At 40.8% G+C, this 18,880-nt stretch overlaps 1 protein-coding gene across 1 annotated transcript; it reads left to right on the forward strand.

Annotated features, from left to right (window-relative positions):
• Positions 1-1,956: 1,956 nt before the first annotated feature.
• tbx20 (T-box transcription factor 20) lies at positions 1,957-13,976 on the forward strand. The gene is made up of 8 exons (XM_041943207.1): positions 1,957-2,086; positions 3,161-3,398; positions 4,714-4,878; positions 6,425-6,533; positions 9,127-9,285; positions 11,039-11,115; positions 12,981-13,093; positions 13,648-13,976. Exons 1-8 carry the CDS (start codon positions 1,957-1,959, stop codon positions 13,974-13,976), a joined length of 1,320 nt encoding a protein of 439 aa, XP_041799141.1.
• The last annotated feature ends 4,904 nt before the right edge of the window (positions 13,977-18,880 follow it).

An 18,880-nucleotide genomic window follows, 5' to 3' on the forward strand; every position in this document is an offset into this window, starting at 1 on the left:
TCACACACCTCACATCATGTAATGAGGGCAAAAATGAGAATCAGCAGAGAGTCGCCCAGTGTGTTCAGTTTCAGTCTGTTCATGTAAAACAAGCCCAGAGCAGATGACCCCTGATGGGTATCAGCCCGCCTGGTCACTGTCATCGTGCCCCATCCTTCTTTATCCTGCAGGTCGTACAGGCCAAAGCCTTTCTCTGCAGACGTTCAGTTAATGTAGGCAGAATGAAGGTGGAAACTGTGACTAGCGCCAGCGCTAATGAGTTGTTGGTGTCAGTATAATTTTACAATTTTTGGGAAGCAAGAACAAGAATCCTGCAAACAATGTTCTCACTTTATTAAAGTCAAGTACATCACAAATGTATCTTAATGGGCTTTACAGTCTGTACAGCACACAGCAGATAAAGAAAAACTCTACAAACAGGAAAAAAATAGAGTTCAGGAATAAACCAACATACTAAAATCACAGCATGAACAGTCAGGATGAAAAAGTTAGATTGTTAGTTTGTGAACATAGATGAAGAATATAGACCCTGCCGGATGTTGAGCAACTTCAGGTGTCACTGACTCACCTGACCGTCGCTCCACCAAAGAGGACAGACCACAAAAGCACACATTAGGGATATGAACAAACAGCACCATGTACAAGCTACAGGCCCTCACCTGGGAAAAGCGGCCAATCAGAGGGGCCTGTTTGTGTTGCATCCCAGGATGTACACTGTTTCACATAACAAAACAACAACATTTAACCAAACAACAGGTGCAACAGGTTTGCTGTTGATGCTTCTCACTATGCGTCAAAGACACTGAACCCTAAACTTCTCCTGACGTGTATAAAAGCGATCAGTATAACTCTCAATATAAAGCTACAACACCACAAACTGCATCAGAAATGACAAAGCTGCATCTTTTTTACAGGATGCAAACAATAGAAGCAGCTTCTGCATAGTATTTATTGCAGAAAATATAACGTTAATGTTGTTATGCATGAATATTTATCTGCACACTGGGTTTATTTTTTTATATTCTGGGACACAAACATCTTCTGCAGTAACAGAGAATGTGTTCGATCAGCTCTGAATTTCTTCCACATGACTTGATGACAGTAACAGGAGGGATTTATGGCTTTGAGATCCTGAATCTTATGTCTATGTGGGACCAAATCAAAAGCAATCATCACCTTTACTGCTGCCATTAATTATCAAATAGCACCATCTTGGGCAAACGTCTCCACTGTTGACATTTTGGGTTTGTGACTCCCAACATGTGGTCTGGGGGCCCTCCAGGGGTCCACCAGAGGCCCTCAAACATAAAGCGAATTTCACTTTTTATTTCACTCCTCCTTAACATTGTGCAATGAAACTAAAGAATTACATTTTTCCAGCCATATGTTAGTCATTTCCCACTGTCATCACCTCCATATAGACCGAATGAAGTCATAAAAATCTCACATATTATTCCTGTTTAAGCACACACTCTCTCCGGGGTCTTTGGCATGAAAAAGCCCTGACAGCTCCAGGTTTTTTAATTGGCTGCTCGGTATCAGAGTTGCTGTGGGACAGTGGGAGTGTGACGTGGAAGCAGAGGCAGTGATTGGAGGGCAGACTGGAATTATAAGGGGAGGGTGAATCGGACTGAAGCTTCCCAAAGAGCAGCCGGCCTCAGATCTGGCACCGCAGGACGCGCACAAGTCCGTGAAGTCAGTCCTCCTGCTGCCATCAACATGTATCCAGCAAGACTTACAACCCGGCTGTGACAAGTGTTTCCAAAGCGGCGAGAGCAGATTGTGCGCAAAGAGCGAAATCGGAGACGAACTGTGCGTGTTTTTCCTGCGCGTTTTTCTTTCCTCCGCTGGGAGCAAAAAAAAAAAGAAAAAAAAACAACAGGCGGAGTTTCGGGAGGATTTTTTTTATTACTATTATTTAAAGGGGAATATTTTGTTCCAAGTCTTCTCACCGACATGGAGTACACGTCGTCCCCGAAACCGCAGCTCTCATCCCGGGCAAATGCTTTCTCCATAGCCGCCCTGATGTCCAGTGGGAAACCCAATAAGGACAAAGAGACGGAGGAGAACACCATCAAGCCTCTCGGTAAGGATGGAAGAGGGCCGGAAAACAGAAAACTTAATTCATGTTTAATCCAGCTGAATCAAAAGATTATAGATGTTAAAGTTGTTTTACGCAGAAGTCCTGAGAGTTAATGAGGGATTAAAGTGAGGTGCAGCCTCCCGGTGAGGAGACAGCTGAGCTGGAGCAGCAGAGAGGAAAACAGAAACAACTGGAGGAAACAAAAATAGGCCAATAAATGAAGTATGATGAAGTTTCTGATGGCTGGGAGGTAAAAGGCGAACATCAAGGCTTTATTCTATCTCTTATTATAAATAATGTGACTGGAAAACATCCTCCTAGTTCCACAAATAGAGTTAAAAAAAATAATACCTTATATTTACATGAGTTATCAGTATGTGATAGTTTAAAGATTGAGCCATTAATATTTTTCAAGCTTTTAATTATGATTTAAAACACGAAACGCAAATGTTTGGTAATTCGAGAGGGAGAATATGTGACACATGTGAGTTTAAGAAAATTGATCATCTAAATTTTATACAAAATTAATGGTGACACTGGATTTTGGAGCTCTGTAAACGGTTATTTTATTTTATTTTCTGTCTTATATGGAACTTATGTGTCATTTTCAACACAAATGCACACAACATGGGTTCCTGCGCCAACTTTAGTTTATACGCTTGGAAAATAAAACAGTGGAAGAAGAGTCAGTTTCTTTTTTTGTTAATTTTGTTTTTATTTAAATGATTTGAGTAAAACTGTAAAATGTGTTTCTTACCCTGGGACGATAAACGCGTTTTATAATCTTAAATATAAAATATAAAATGTAGAGCTCAAATGTTATGTACGTTTTATATTCAATTTTAACTCATAATCTAGTAATAATAATAATAATAATAATAATGTTACTAATAAAAATAAATGTGTTACACTCTAAACTACATGCAGGTTCACTGACTTTACTGACCAAACTGTTTTTTTGTTTATTCCTCGAGCTGCTGCGGTCACTGATGACAGAAACTGAAAATAAATTGAAAATCATCCTCACACTTCCGTTTCTTTCTCTCTCTGCATGCATAAAAACAAACAAACTAAAAGAACAATTTGTGGAGAAGTCCTCCTGCAACCAGCAGGCTCTGGCGGACCTGTCCTCCCTGGACGGGCACGGGGACTTCAGCGGGAGCGCGCCCTCGGTGTGCACGGAGCCGCTCATCCCCACCAATCCCGGCATCCCCAGCGAGGAGATGGCGAAGATCTCGTGCAGCTTGGAGACCAAAGAGCTGTGGGACAAGTTTCACGAGCTGGGCACCGAGATGATCATCACCAAGTCTGGAAGGTAAACGGTCGACTGGCTTCATTTTATTTCAATTGTTCTTTTTCTTCTTTTTTTCTTTTGTGAACAAGGTGACTTGTAGCAGCAATAATAATAATAATAATAATACATTAAATGCTAAAGTAGGATTATTGGATGATAATGTGTGGTTGTTTTCAGTTAAAGAGTGTCTGTAATCACAAAAGGGAAAAACAAAGAAGGAAACCATGTATTGTCTTATTGTGGTGTTCAGGGTCTTTGTTTGCGTCGTAAAAACGGAGGACATTAAGCCTTCAGCTCCTCTGCAGCTCTCTGTGGATTTTCCTCAGACTGAGCAGCGATGCAAAAATGAACCTACAGAAGGATCCACATAAACGTGTGAAAGCACATGCTCTGCTCATCCTCCAGCCCTGAGAATAAACAGCAAACTGTAGGTTGAGGCCATTCAGGCCACACGGGCCGCAGCGGCTGGATTGCACTTCAAATAAATAAATCACTGACAAATAATATATCCATATGTCCTGAAATAAAATCATACAGCCAGGACTAGATTATTATTTGTAAGTGTACTGTGATTAATCTTTTGTAAATTTAGGATATATAAGATTATGTTTCTTTACAACGTGGCCTATTTCCAGTGTGCAGCCAGCACTGAGGACACTCAGGTCAAGCTGTTTTAGCAACCTGGAGGGTGTTTAAATATACTGTATATACATGATGCGTATTTAATTGGCTCCATCCAGTACTTTAGACTTTAGTAAAGTGACGAATTTAAAACCAACGCAATAAAAATAAATAGATAAATAGCTATTCCCTGCCGTAATGTTAAACCCGCGAGGCTTTGAAATACCATTTAGAGAATGAAATACAAATAATTCAATACCAGAATAAGAAAAATAAATATGTAGAGACTTTCTTTTTGGTGTCTGCTCATGATTTTCTGAGAGAGCAGAGGTGCGACATCACCTCAGTGTTTATAAGTTGCAGCTCTGCGTGATAGTGGACGGCTGATTTAAAGACAGCACAGGCGTAATGTATATTAGGATTCTGTGTGTTGTTTCGCCAAATACAGATGTGTTTTCACACCAGGAGTTTGCTCAAAATAATTCATATACACACACTACTGCAAATAATTGTAACCTTAAAGAGATTTGATTCGATTCTGCCATAAAACAACACATTTGATGATTATCTGGAAGGTAAACCGCCCATTGTCTTTATTTTATTTGGATTATTGTGTGTGTGTGTGTGTGTGTGTGTGTGTGTGTGTGTGTGTGTGTGTACAAGATGACAACAACAATAATGAGAATAAATGTAACCTGTCACTCTCCTCTGTCAGGAGGATGTTCCCCACCATCCGGGTCTCTTTCTCCGGAGTGGACCAGGACTCCAAGTACATCGTGCTGATGGACATCGTCCCGGTGGATAATAAGCGGTACCGGTACGCCTATCACCGCTCCTCCTGGCTGGTGGCCGGCAAGGCCGACCCTCCTCTGCCCGCCAGGTACAGAGACTCACCCTGCTCACCTGCTCACCTGTCAGAGCCCACCTGAACACAATAAACCCTCAATGAGAGACTGAAAAGTTAACAAAGGTCATGTGGACCGTCTTTATGTGTCACCTTACAGGTTTTAGTTGTGAAAAAGTTTTTTTTTTTTTTAACCTCACTTTAATTGGAAGCAGAAAGCAAGAAAACATCAAAATCAAAATTCAAATGAGGAGATTTTTTTATTTATTCTATTTATTTATTGTGAATCTTTTTGCTAAATGCCATCAATAACATCTGAAGAAAAACTTCCAAAGAACTGCGCGAGGTCACCACCTTAACTGAGACCGATGAAACAACATAATCTTTACCAGGAAGCATCTGGGAACATTAATGCCATGCTGACTGATGTCATGAAGATGTCAGTTCAAGCAACAGAGCGTCTGGAGGCCAGTTTATGCATCCAGGCAATGACGGTCGGGTTATGTCCCTTTTTTCCTGAGAATTAGTGGGTTTGAGCTACCTGTGGGAGGTTTACATTCCACAATAATAAAGTTACACACGATGGGTGTTTTATGTTCTGATTCCAATATTTTTTGAATAAATAAACCCAAATTTGGCCACTTTCAGCCCAACAAAAATACGTAAATAATTGAAGGAGTCACTATTTCTCCACCAAAATATTATTTCTGGCATAATGTACAGAATTGAAAAGAAAAGAAATTTAAAAGACAAAGACTCGCTTTTTGGGTCTGGTGGGGTTATATTAAAGGACTTGGACTCACGACCGCAATTTGACCAAAATCCTGGCTTTCGGATCCTCCATGCACGTGCATCAGTTCCCAGCATAAAGCTTCAAGGATGCTTAGACCTGATGAAACTGAACATATTTCTCGAAAGAAAGGAGAACAAAGATTGAGGAGTAACAATACGTAAATCAAATTGTGTTTGAGCCTTTTTTGGTTAAATGCTCAGTGATACAGATTTAATTAATGTATGATTGTAGTTTGAGATTGAGAAAATGGTTTGCTTTCAAATAGATTTGTCTCAGTTTTTTCTTTCTTTATTATTATTTTTATATTCATATATTGTTTATATTTTTCCTCATTCTCGTCTCGCTTCCTTATGTTGAAACATCCTTTAAAACGCGTGGAGGAACCTTTGTCACTCTTCAATATTTACCCGTTACCTTACAGCAGGCATGTCAAACTGATTCCATAAAGGGCCGTGTGGCTGCAGGTTTTTGTTCCAACCAAGGAGGAGCACACCAGGCCAACCAATCAACATCAAGGGATCACTTAGTTATCAGCTGAAGACTGAGATCAGCTGATTAATTGATTCCAGCCAGGTGTGCTCCTCCTTGGTTGGAACGAAAACCTGCAGCCACACGGCCCTTTATGGAATCAGTTTGACATGCCTGCCTTACAGGGAGATGGACCGCGGTCGCTAGGCGACCTGTGATTTTCCAGTTAGCGCTTTCAGCTGTGCGTTGATTGGATATCGAAATTTCGCTTCGGACGCCTCTCAGCCAATCACAGCTAAAGATGTTCTTCTTCTCCTGCAGGTTGTATGTCCACCCGGACTCTCCGTTCACTGGAGAGCAGCTGATGAAGCAAATGGTTTCCTTCGAGAAAGTCAAACTGACAAACAACGAACTGGACCAACACGGACATGTGAGCCCAGTTATTTTATTTATTCTTCTTTTCTTTCAATAAAAAAAACATCACGTTTTAACCCACGTTATCATAAATGCTTATTGAGGCTTTAATGTTCGGAGACACTGTGAAAATAGGCTAACGTTTCGTTAAGCTAGCTGCATTTCAGGCAAAAAACAGACTCAAAGCAAAGTTTATGTCATAAGTTATATAAAAGTAGTCTTTCCTTAGGTATACCAAAGACAATTAGCTTTTACCTGCTCTCATTTTTTTAATAAATATATTATATAAAATTTCAAGCAAGATTCTAAATTTGTATATTTGTATCTGGTTTGAGTTTCTGGGTTAGCGTGATTAGTAATTTAATTTCAAATATTTTAAACCTGGATATGGACTAAATTGCATGTAAATCATTTAAAAAGTTGATTGTATAGAAGTATGTTTAAAAATTCTGCTTGTCAGGGTTTAAAGGCAGGTGTGACAATAAAAGGTCGCCTGACAAGAGCAAATTATTCATTAAATCCTCCTTTCGTGCACTGAAGGCTTCATGCAAGCACAAGCAGAGAACACAAAAATATTTCACAACCGAAAGAAACATTCAACGTTTATCCATTGATTAGCCAACAGTAAGACACAGCCTGGGAAACAAGGTAATTATTAGCTTGAAGGGTGTGTGTGTGTGTGTGTGTGTGTGTGTGTGTGTGTGTGTGTTGCATTTCCAAAAATAGCTTCCTGACGCTACTTATATGGATATACAGTATGGGTACGCTATGTAAAACCAAAAAGGCTGTATATCCTTTTTTTTATTTTACTTTTACTGATATATATTATTTAATTTACTGATTGATTGATAGTATTTCCTAATTATACAGTAGTATAATAAAAAGACATGTTGCAGGTTCTGGAAATGTTTTTAAAATTATTTATGAGGTTAAAATGATACTGAAGCTGCTTGTTTTAGGGAGAAATAAGGTATTTAACACTAAAAAGAGATCATGTCATGACTATATAAATTAATGAATGAATGAAAAACTTTAATGAAATAAATTTGCACTCCATAGCTGCACATTTTAAAACAGAGGCAACCCAAAAGCAGTACAAAATAAGGAATTATAATATCCAAAATAAATGTACCCAAAATATCCTAAATTGTAGAATACCATTCAGAAAAACAAGCAGTTGTGTGGATGGATTCTTTGATAAAGATAATGAGGAGACTCTCTCCTTAATATTAAAAACAATATTGCTATTTATAGAGTCAAAACAGTGTTTTAAAATGTACTTTATTAACTGAAGTAATCAGCCCCATGAGCAGGAAACTAAATTCTGCACATCTGTATTTTACCTGATATTTAGCGTCCTGAGTCAGTCGAGGAGGAAGATAAATAGAAAGTGTTTCCTGGGCTGCAGCCAGACAGGAACAATTGTGGAGGAAAACTCTCACCTGGAGCTGCTGCAGTGTTAACAACTTTATCTCGTCACACTTGTCTCATATTCACCCTGTTTCTCTCTGAGTCTTTATTCCTCTGTCATTTAGTAATCTGCACTGTATCCATTTTTATCTCTGTTATTTCGCTAACTCAGTGTTTTTTCTTCATCTCTTCTTTTTTTCCCCTTCTTTGTTGTCCTTTCCTTCCCTTTTCAATCCGACCAGTTGGAATTGTTGGATATTTGTTTGGATATTTTCATATCAAAATATATGCAAAGCTGCACAGAGTCAGGAGCAATGAAGAAATGAGCCATTATAGCCGTGTTCAGTGTAAAAGGTCTCCGATTTGTTATTTCACAAATGTTTCTATAACCCTGTTGTAGGTTTATTTCAACATTTATTTTATGGTTTGTTTATTTTAATTTTATTATTCCAAGCTTTTGATAGTATCACACAATCGTCATCAGTAGGAGTTTGCCCAGTTGACAGATATGTGGATCCATAGTTCATTGTTCAAATTTCCTTTTTTTTTTTTTTTTTTTTTTTTTTTCCAGAGCACTTTATGACTTCTCCTCCGCTTGGCTTAAATGACGTTTGCCCATTTATTATTGAATTGCAGATATTCAAATTACCTTCATTTTGGAACACTTGTAGGACTTCTTGTTCATTTTACCTTAAAGGCTAAGGCAGATGTTTTCCTTTTTTTAATGTATTTTCATACATTCATTCATCCACTTTTTTCAGCTGCAGATTAAAACACATTTGGTTTGTCACCTTTTCTGCCATCTTTTTTGCAGCAATGGAAATTATTCCAGCAGACCAGACCTGACCCTGATCCTGATCCATTTAGACCAGGCATGTCAAACTCATTCCATAAAGGGCCGTGTGGCTGCAGGTTTTTGTTCCAGCCAAGGAGGAGCACACCAGGCCAACCAATCAACATCAAGGGATCACTTAGTTATCAGCTGAAGACTGAGATCAGCTGATTAATCGATTCCAGCCAGGTGTGCTCCTCCTTGGCTGGAACTAAAACCTGCAGCCACACGGCCCTTTATGGAATGAGTTTGACATGCCTGATTTAGACTGTGTGTCATTTCAGTCTGTTGTTTGTCCTTGACAGTCAGACTGTTGAACCTGTACATTAATCCGTCTCATTGACTGTCACTGATTCTGGCTCTGCAGATCATTCTCAACTCCATGCACAAATACCAGCCACGGGTCCACATCATCAAGAAGAAAGACCACACCGCCTCGCTGCTCAACCTCAAGTCTGAGGAGTTCCGCACCTTTGTCTTCATTGAGACCGTCTTCACCGCCGTCACGGCCTATCAGAACCAGCTGGTGAGTGACTGATGGCTAACACAAGCCAATGGACATTATAGGCTACTTGTCTCCTCTCCTTCTTCTTTGGAAAAACTGCTAAACACCCGTTGTCTCCTGCAAAGTTTTTTTAATATATTGAAATAGCTTCAAGCTCCAAGCTGTTAATAGTATCACACAATCTTCATCAGTAGGAGGAGTTTGCCCAGTTGACGGATATGTGGATCCATAGTTCATAGTTAAAACTTTCATTGTTTGTTCCAAAGCACTTTGTGACTTCTCCTCCACTTCAGCTTAAATGTTTAGACTGAAAGTAAATTCTTGACCTGAGGAAAATGTGAAAGCTGCAGAACGGCTACAAAACATGAAATTACATTTGATACTGAACAGAATACGCACAACAAGACAAAACACCAACAACAAAACAATGACGTTTTCACCATAAATCACCATAAAACTTAATGACAAGAACCAGATCATTCATGACTGATCCCTCTCTGAGACTGTTCCAGCTTGAGGTTAAAATGATCGAGCTCTGTGTGAAAGGAGTTCCACATACTGACCACCTGGACAGCAAGTAGACCCCGTGCTACTGAGATCAAAGCCCTGAGAGGGTCCACCATGTCACTGAGCACTGTGTGTTATTTAGAGATTCATGGATGAGTTTATAATCAATAAATTTGAATAAAATTATTAAAATGTAGCATATTTCATTTTCTTGAGAATATTGCAGTGGTGGGATCTTACTGGCTTCCTATACAAGGAAGCTAGTCTTTGATTGCTGTAGAAGCTTCTTGAGACCAAGAAGTTTCACAATAACTTAAATCTGAGAAGATCATAGAATACATTAAACTGAAAAACTGTCTCTAATGAGTCTAAATGTATCTAAGTTTGCTTTATTATCTGTGCTCACCAGTGTATAGCCCTTTCAAACTTTCAATTTTCATGACTAAATAAGTAACTTTACTGCCATCTACTGGATTTTAAGATGTTCAACATTAATTCCACTAAGGCCACTAAATGTCCTGTCTCGCACTGTTAACAAAAATGAAAAATAATTTGTGTGTCCACCCTGTGATTCAGATCCACTACAAAATGTAACACGTTCTTCCTTGGCCCACGCTACACCCTTCCACCAAGTTTCATGAAAATCAGGCCGGTGGATTTCCTTTAATCCTGCTGACAAACACACAGAACCGAAAGCATGACCTCCTTGGCAAATGTATTAAATAGAGATGATCTGAGCTGATCCTGATGTGTCACTGTTCAGCCAGAAATCCTCTGTGAGGGAAGAAGCTCCACTCTGTAACGTTACAACGGCTCAAGTACGGAGGGTTTCTGTAGTTCTAAAAATGCAACAGAGTGAGAAGTCTTCTCTCTAGTGGATCGCTTCATGTCACAAGAGTTTATTCTCCCACATAAACTTTCATTCATGTCTCAACAATTTAAGCTTTTAAACTCAACAGCTTTGAGTCAGGACCTTTAAGGTGTGTCTGATTTTGTAGGCTAAAGCTGTTGTTTCAACACAGTTTGGGATCCGACTCTGCAGCAGCAGAAACCTGATGTCAAAGGACTCGCATTGATCGGGACATCCTTATTAATAAGCAGCTTTAAAGCTATCTGAGCTCTGTGCATGTAGTAACATTACTGAGAGCCAGGCTGCAGGAAGCAGCATGTTGAGACTGACTGGATGAGGGAGAAGAGACAATAACAGATATAGACAGAAATGAAAAGGATGAGTGTTTACACTCCTCACTCTGCTGCTGTTTCCCAGATCACCAAACTGAAGATCGACAGCAACCCGTTCGCCAAAGGTTTCCGGGACTCGTCGCGGCTGACGGACATGGAGAGGTACAGGGGATTCTGGGTCCTGCACTGTTTGTTTGCCGTCTGTCTGAGCTTCTCGCTTTGTTGTCTTTCCTGTTTTCTTTAGTTCTTTTCTTTCTCGTTTTCTTGTATTTCTCGTCTTTAATCTCTCTCTCTTTCAATTTTTAGTTTTTACTTTCAGTGAATTGTTTATTTCTTTTATCTTTCCTACTTCTTATTTTCCCTTCTTTTCTAATTCTTTCTTCCTTCCGTTCTTTCTTTCTTTTCTCATACAGTGCAGTTTTATTCTCTATTATATGCTCAGTGCTCACTCACACACACACACATTTACAGTAACTCCAACCATCCAAAGGATTTTTAGGGACGCTGCCAAAACACACACTTCTCGTAATTCCTGATTCCGGCACTACGGCCAAAATCAGCTGACAAAATCAAACCATCTGCCCATTTCCCTCAATCAAACATCCCAAACCAGAGATGGCCGAAAGACAGCCAGACACCCCCTCCCTCCTCCCCCTCCTCTTTCTCCTTCTCCTTCTTCTTCTCTGTCTCTCTCTTTTTGAGGGCTGTGAATTAGACCTGATCAATTGATCTTCAGGGAGCTGCAGAAATCACATTAGTCTGGAGTCGGCCACTGCACTAAAACACACTGTAATTCAATTGGCTGCAGTGACTGATTGAAACCAGCATGCCCCGCCCCCCTCGCCTCCCTCCTGCCCTGCCGTGCATTGTGGGAGTTTGTAGTGGCCTCTGTGCCGGAGGGGCCCAACGCTGATAAAAACACACACATTTGTACTCCTCTGCTGACAGATATTGCACTTTCCTAACCTAATTGGAGGGGCAGGGGCTGTGGAGGGGGGGGCTGCTAATGTGGACTCATGGCTCTCATGATGCAGACCACTTGCCTGTCCACCCACCCACCAACCCACCCACACACACACACACACACACACACACACACACACACAAAACACAACAATTTGTGTCACTGTGTTTGAGAAGTGCTATCTGACAAGACTCAAATGAGCTAATGCACTTTGTGGGATAGTGAACACACACACACGCACACACACACACACACATGCCAAAATCTGCATGCACAGTCTACATAAACAAGAGGACAACTACACACACACACACACACACACGCACAGTGGACACACGCATGTAAAAAAAAAAAAAATCCTACAGTTAGTTAATAAACAGCAAAATACTGAAAGCTGTGACCCATCAGATTTGTGACACTGAAGTTTTAACTGATTCTGTGAAAACTTGAGCCAAACTGATGTGTTTAAGATGAAAATTTTAATATTTTAAACTTGTTTTTGAAAGTATAAATGATGAAAATGTGTTAAGAATTATAGATCAGAGTATAGATTTAAAAAAAAATGGAGGCACAAGTTTAGTTACAGCTACTAAAATGTGGGACCACAGGGGGGAAAGTTTATTTTATTGTTTTTATTTGCTTGATTTTGATCTTGGGACATATAGATATTTTGCGTTATGTTGTCAGTCGTCACTGCTGCCTGTATCTTGGCCTGGACAGTCTTAAACGACTTTTAATCTCAATGAGGCTTTCATGGATAACAAAGGAGGAAAAAAAGCTGAAAGTCACAGAATTTGACGCGTCACAAATTCCAGATTTCAACACCAAAAGAAAATCATTTTTCACTTTTACTGTAAAGTGTTTAGTGTTTGTTTTGGTTGCAAGAAAAAAAAATCATTAGTACAATATATGAAAGTCAATTATATTCATGTGGAGTTCTTGAAAAAATGTTTTCATACTTCACAATTTAACTGTTACGAAAAGTGTGAAACGCCACAAAATCCACGTCTAACGTGAAAAAAAGAGATTTACGTTGGGGCTCTCTCTTCGGCTTTTGCTGCAGGGAAAGTGTTGAGAATCTGATTCACAAGCACTCGTACGCCCGGTCGCCGATCCGAACCTACGCCGGCGACGAGGAGAACCTGAGCGAGGACGGACACTCTGCACACACCAGAGGTGAGCGGCCGCCAACCCGCAGCAGATCAGCACAGACAGCGATCCAACAAAAAGAACAAAACTGAACATGAGATATGGCTGGTGCTCTTTAGTGTTCTTACTGTCAACAAACGTGAATGAAAAGACCAAACCAACGACGTGTTTGTCCATCGCTCAGTACTACAGCACTAAGCCTGTAGCTTTATGTTGAAGACATAAATCTTCCATTGTACAAAATGTTCAGTAATTTCCTGAAACAACTGAGCGGTGCAGTTTTTAGCAGCCTGCTCTCAAACAGAAGGAAATGGTGTTTTTGTTGGGAATCATTTTCATCTGCGGATGAACACACATTTGGTGGTGTGCTGAGTATTTCTGGCAGCAGGTCGGTGTGTGTGGGACCGACTCAAAATAAACCACAGCGTCTGTGTTTTCGGACAACAATGGAGCTCTGTTGCACAGAGGAGGAAGACGTTGGTTTTGGTCTTTTCATTTGATTTGTTGACACCAAGAAAAATAAAGAATACTGGCAGCTTCGCATCAGCCCGATGTTTACGTCTACCCCGTGTCTCCTGCAGGCTCAGCGTTCACCGCCTCTGACAACCTCTCCCTGAGCTCCTGGGTCACCACCACCTCCGGCTTCTCGGGCTTCCAGCACCCGCAGTCCCTGTCGGCCATGGGCACGAGCACCGCCTCCCTGCCCCACCCCATCCAGGGCTCCCTGCCTCCCTACAGCCGACTGGGCATGCCGCTGACCCCCACCGCTCTGGCAGGAACCATGCAGGGCAGCGGGCCGTCCTTCCCTTCCTTCCACATGCCCCGCTACCACCACTACTTCCAGCAGGGGCCCTATGCCGCCATCCAGGGACTCCGCCACTCCTCCACGGTCATGACGCCTTTTGTATGACTCGGTCCTGGGGAGGAGACGGCCGATCCTCGCTCTGATGCTCATCCTCAATCCACCACAAGCAGTTATTTCTCCTCTCCGGCTCATCACTCCTCATCCCGTTTGTATCTCTCCTCCTGGTCTTTGTAAATAGTTCACCTGCAGAGTGGGGTGAAGAGGATGCGGCATACTGATGCAGAAAATCCAGAAAAGAAGGACTGTGGTGCCTCCAGGGGACCTACAGACACATCAGCAGGTCCTGTGGTCTCTATGAACGCTTTAGTGACATTGTACAAACACTTACAACCTCAATACAAACTATAAAATGCAAGACGATAAAAGGAGCATGTTTGGTCTTGGCCCTTGAAGAACAGAAAGTGGATCCTGAAATCCTCAACTCATTTTAATAGTATTTAGAAGACCCTGTCTCCCTGTCCCTACTGGCTACAGGGTCTCCACCGAGGCTTTAAAGACGGCAGGTTGCCCAGTGACGATGATTTCTGGAGAGACTCACCTGATGCTGCAGTATGCTGGACACTGAGGCTCAGTCTGAATCAGAATGGCGGGGCGAGCCACCGCAGCTCTCCTCGGTTTCCCAGAAAGTCAGCCATATGTACAGTTCAGACTTCACACTTCAGGCTCTGTTGAAAATAACGTGAAAACAAATGTTAAGATACGTTGTACAAAGATGAAAAAGCAACATTTACTCATAGGAAAATTCTCACTGTAGAGTGCAAAAAAAAAAACCTAGGACGCATGCTGAGCGCAGTAGACAGATACGGTATAATATGGGACTGCGCTGCGACAGGGCTGAAGGCTTTACGCAGACTGTAAAGGCCCGGTCACACCAGCATTTACAGCGGTGAAATCAGTTCATTTCAAAGGAGTCTGTGGATTCACTCACAGCAGTGAAATAAATAATTTGATCTGCGGTTACACTTTGGTGAACTTTCACATGCAAAACTGACCTGTCGAGACCATGCTGACCTTTGAGGGGACGGAGAACCGGAGAGTCCAAGAAGGAGGAAGCTATTTTATTACTTCTACTTCACCTCCTCTGTTAGAGTGTAAACTGCTCCACAGACAGAGGAATGGATTTCAGATGGTTCTGAGACAGGAAGTGACAGATAGTTTTGAATAAACTATGTGAACTTTCTGTCTTGTTTGCAATCTCGCTAATGTGATGCTAACTGTTAGCATGCTAGTGAGCTCAGAGAGCTTTTTGGCCTCCCTTTTTCAATGAAATGATATAAAATCCTGATAACACACTGCCAGTGGGGAATAAACTGCCCAGCACAGAGAAAATACTAATAATCTCTGAGGGTTCTTGTGACTACCTAGCGCTATAACATGTTAGCCGTCAGCTCACCAGCTATAGTAGTTCTTCAACTATCCCTGGGAGTAGTCCTTAAGTCACAGAGCCGCTAACACTTTGGTGAAGACGTGGATGAATTTCACTGTTACTTTCTGGTGTGACTGAGCCTAAACTCAAAGAGATTCAACCACAAAATGTGTTGATTTCATCAGTTTTTGTCATGTTTTCATTCACTGTGTGAAACTGGACGTAAATGTAAACCCTGCCAAATCTCTCCCACTGGTCTGAAGGAAAGAAGCTTTTATGTCTTGACACGCAGAAACATTTGAAGCAGCGGTGCAACTTCATGTTTTTCATTGTAAACACAGCAGAATTTGTCTCCACAGTGTTTTCAGTGCCGTCTGTTGACTGCAGGCTGTTAGCGGTCGGTCGTTAGCAGGTGTTAGCGAGCTGATTCATGGCTGCAGCAGAGCGTGTCGACAGGGCGTCCACACCTGGAAGTAATGGCTCTCTGCTGCCTCGTGTGAAGCAGGCGGGGAGGAAGAAGCTGGAAGCTGCTGCAGTCGATCCAGTAACCGCTCAGATGCATAAAAATGGCAGCTCACTGGTGGAGAAGTCGTCCATTTATTTGAAAAATATTAAGAAATGCAGGCCACACGGGTGAGATAGTCCTACCTGGAGTGTCAGTTTATGCTGTTTTTAGGAATACATTTTATTATGAAGATACATTTTCAGTCCAGGAGCTTCACAGGAAAACTCTCCATCTTCTCAAGTAACTGTTTTGTAATTGAGTCCTAAAAACCAGAACGAGACTGATTTATCAGACGATATCAGCTCATTAAATAACTTAAATATCTGTATCTGTGTATGTCGGGCGATCAGCGACAACACGCTGCGGTACAGAAATACCCAAAATATGTTGGTCATTCAGAAACAGTGTCTCTGTTGCAAAGTTTGACAGAAATTTATTTTTCATCTGTGAAATTGTTTTGGTGCTGCAACAAACAATTATTATCAATTAGTTTTTGTTTATAATATGTGAGGAAATACAGAATATAAAAATATTGAGTTTAGTGTCATATGTCACAATGAAAAGCATAAAATCCTGACATTTGAAAAGTAGTTAATGTTCACTCACTGACACAATATGTCATCTATCAGAGTACCTTCTTAATGATTTTCTGTAAATTGATTGATCAGGCTCTTCAAGTCAACGACCACAGTGTGATTTATTCAACCTGTTTCCAACACAAATCAGCCAAAGTCTCAATTCAGGTGTCGTTTTCTTGATGCTTGTGCAGCGATCTGTGCATTTCTGTCTGAAAATGACTGCAACAACAATTTCACATCTTTCCCATCTTTAATCCAAATTGAAGGGAAAATACGACTTTCACAGGACACAATAACTGACAAAATGATGGAGATTTTTTACAGAGGGGCTGTCACGTTTTATGCATGAATCCAAAGCAACAGTTGAATATTCCAGCTTCTTGCATCATGAGTTTGGATGCATCAGCAATGAAGCATCGTGTTTCAGGTGTGTGTAACAGCTGACGAAGACACTTTTAGCGCTGCTCTGTGGAGGCAGATTTCAAATGAAGAGAAGCTGCTCACACAAACACTGTAAATGTCCCAGTTTGAAGCCTGTTGCAGTGGAATATGGATGTACATGTTGTGTTCTGACGCCTTGCATATCATGAACATGCAAGCAGTTCATCTGATCTCATCTGTTTGTTGAGGACAGTCATGAAATCTTGTACTTTGACCTTGTTTCTTTGCTTTGGAAGTCAAATGTTTGTTTGAAAGGTGTCGACAAATGAACTGACCGCTGGTTTCCATCGGTGTAAATGTAAAACACTTCTTTCCTTTTCGACCATACGCACAGTCCCGACTTACCACCGAAAATAATCTCTTTTTGAAAAATGTTTGCTTTTGTATGCCATAATATGAATACGACACCAAACGAGATTGTGTTTTGATGATTTTTAAGTGCAATATATTTATTTTGCTCTCTGGAAATAATGTGTAATGTACTATGCCGCATTTAAAAATAGTTATTTGTAAACCTTGAAAAATATATATCGCCACCCAAACTCTTTTTTTCACTGGCTGACATTATGTACACTTTTCTCTCTCAATGAATCACAGATTGTCAGAAATAAATTCAATCATGAAATCATTTAAAAACCACAGCTGAAACTGAATTTTATTTAGGTTTCTGTAACACCTGAGAATTCAGTGAGCCAAAGCACATATTCAGACCTTTTTCTGAGTAACATCTCTCCAGTTTCTTTATTATTTTTCATGCAACAATTCCTGAGGCTGCACAAAGAATTCTTTTTCTTCTAGTTTGAAGATTATGGGATGAAACATTCAATGTTAAGAGGCCAAAACAGAAATCAGCTGTTCAATGTCACTGAGGAAGACAGAAACAATTTTCTTCTGTTTCTACAGCTTCATTATGATTTTACATCACAAACATATCCTAGAACGCCACCTGGTGGTCACTGCTTTCAAATTGCACGCGGCTGTGTTGGCCAGTTTCTGCATATTTTACAGACGTATTTTACACATTAAGCTTCCAGATGTTCTCAGGTCGATCAGGTTAGCAGGACTATTGATCTGAAAACAGATGCACTGTGAGTCTGTGAGATAATAAGAAGAATGTACTTTTACAGGCTTTTCCCTTAAACACTCAAATGAAAGCTCACCACCAATCTGTTTAACTATTTCTTGCAACCACACACATTTACTGAGTCTAACCTGGGAAAATAGTCCCTCTCAATCATCTCTCAGTCAAACTAATACTCCTGGTCCAACAAGTGATCAACAGATTATGACCTGGTTTCCATCATGTTCACGTGAGCATGTTTATGAATCCCAGTCATTCTTAAATGACGACAGCAAGTGCATGTTAGGACAACGATCACGTGAAAAAAAAACAGCATTAAAGAGAGAAAGTGCTTCCATCAGCGCTAAAAAAACAAAAAGCCTCCTCGTCTGCAGCAGAAGCAGCAGCCTCACAAACAGTTCAAACCAGTTCAAACATCAAAAACCTTTTTTTTTAATGGAAAGAAAAAGAAGCACAGGTGCAAATAATGGAAATGATCATGGCTGAATTCCATTTAGCTGCTTCAGTTTCAGGCTCCTGGTGTTGTTCACACTGTCATGACTTCCTGGGACACAAATTATTAGTAAGACCTGAACTGATGAGCTCATTGGTCATATCACAGAGGTGATGTCACAGAGAATAACATCATCATCCAGCACAGAAACCCCTCACAGCCAACAGGCCCACCAGACTGAGAGGCGTCAATTATTTACACAAGACAAGTCATGAGTAACAGTAATGCAGTGCAGGATGATGTGAGCTGTCACTCAGATACTGTATTGAAGTACAAAATTGAGTATTTTGACCTGAGCAAACCCTGGAAAAAAGATGGAACCATGGGAAAATTATCCAGTATTACAGTAACCAAACTCTGCAAGAGACACTGAGTGTAACTGGTCCACCTCATGTGTTGGTCCTGCACCTGCAGCATTTTAAAGCAGGTGTGTCAGTGTTTCAAGTCATGTCCTGCTGATTATAAACAGCTGTTGTAAAGCTCTT

Source organism: Chelmon rostratus, chromosome 8 (genome assembly GCF_017976325.1).
Source record: "Chelmon rostratus isolate fCheRos1 chromosome 8, fCheRos1.pri, whole genome shotgun sequence".
Classification (NCBI taxonomy): domain Eukaryota; kingdom Metazoa; phylum Chordata; class Actinopteri; order Chaetodontiformes; family Chaetodontidae; genus Chelmon; species Chelmon rostratus.

Coding starts and splice junctions, on each gene's coding strand:
- tbx20 (XM_041943207.1), top strand. CDS start 1,957: ATGGAGTACACGTCGTCCCCGAAACCGCAGCTCTCATCCCGGGCAAAT. Junction 6,534..9,126: donor AACTGGACCAACACGGACAT/GTGAGCCCAGTT, acceptor CTGGCTCTGCAG/ATCATTCTCAACTCCATGCA. Junction 13,094..13,647: donor ACACTCTGCACACACCAGAG/GTGAGCGGCCGC, acceptor TGTCTCCTGCAG/GCTCAGCGTTCACCGCCTCT.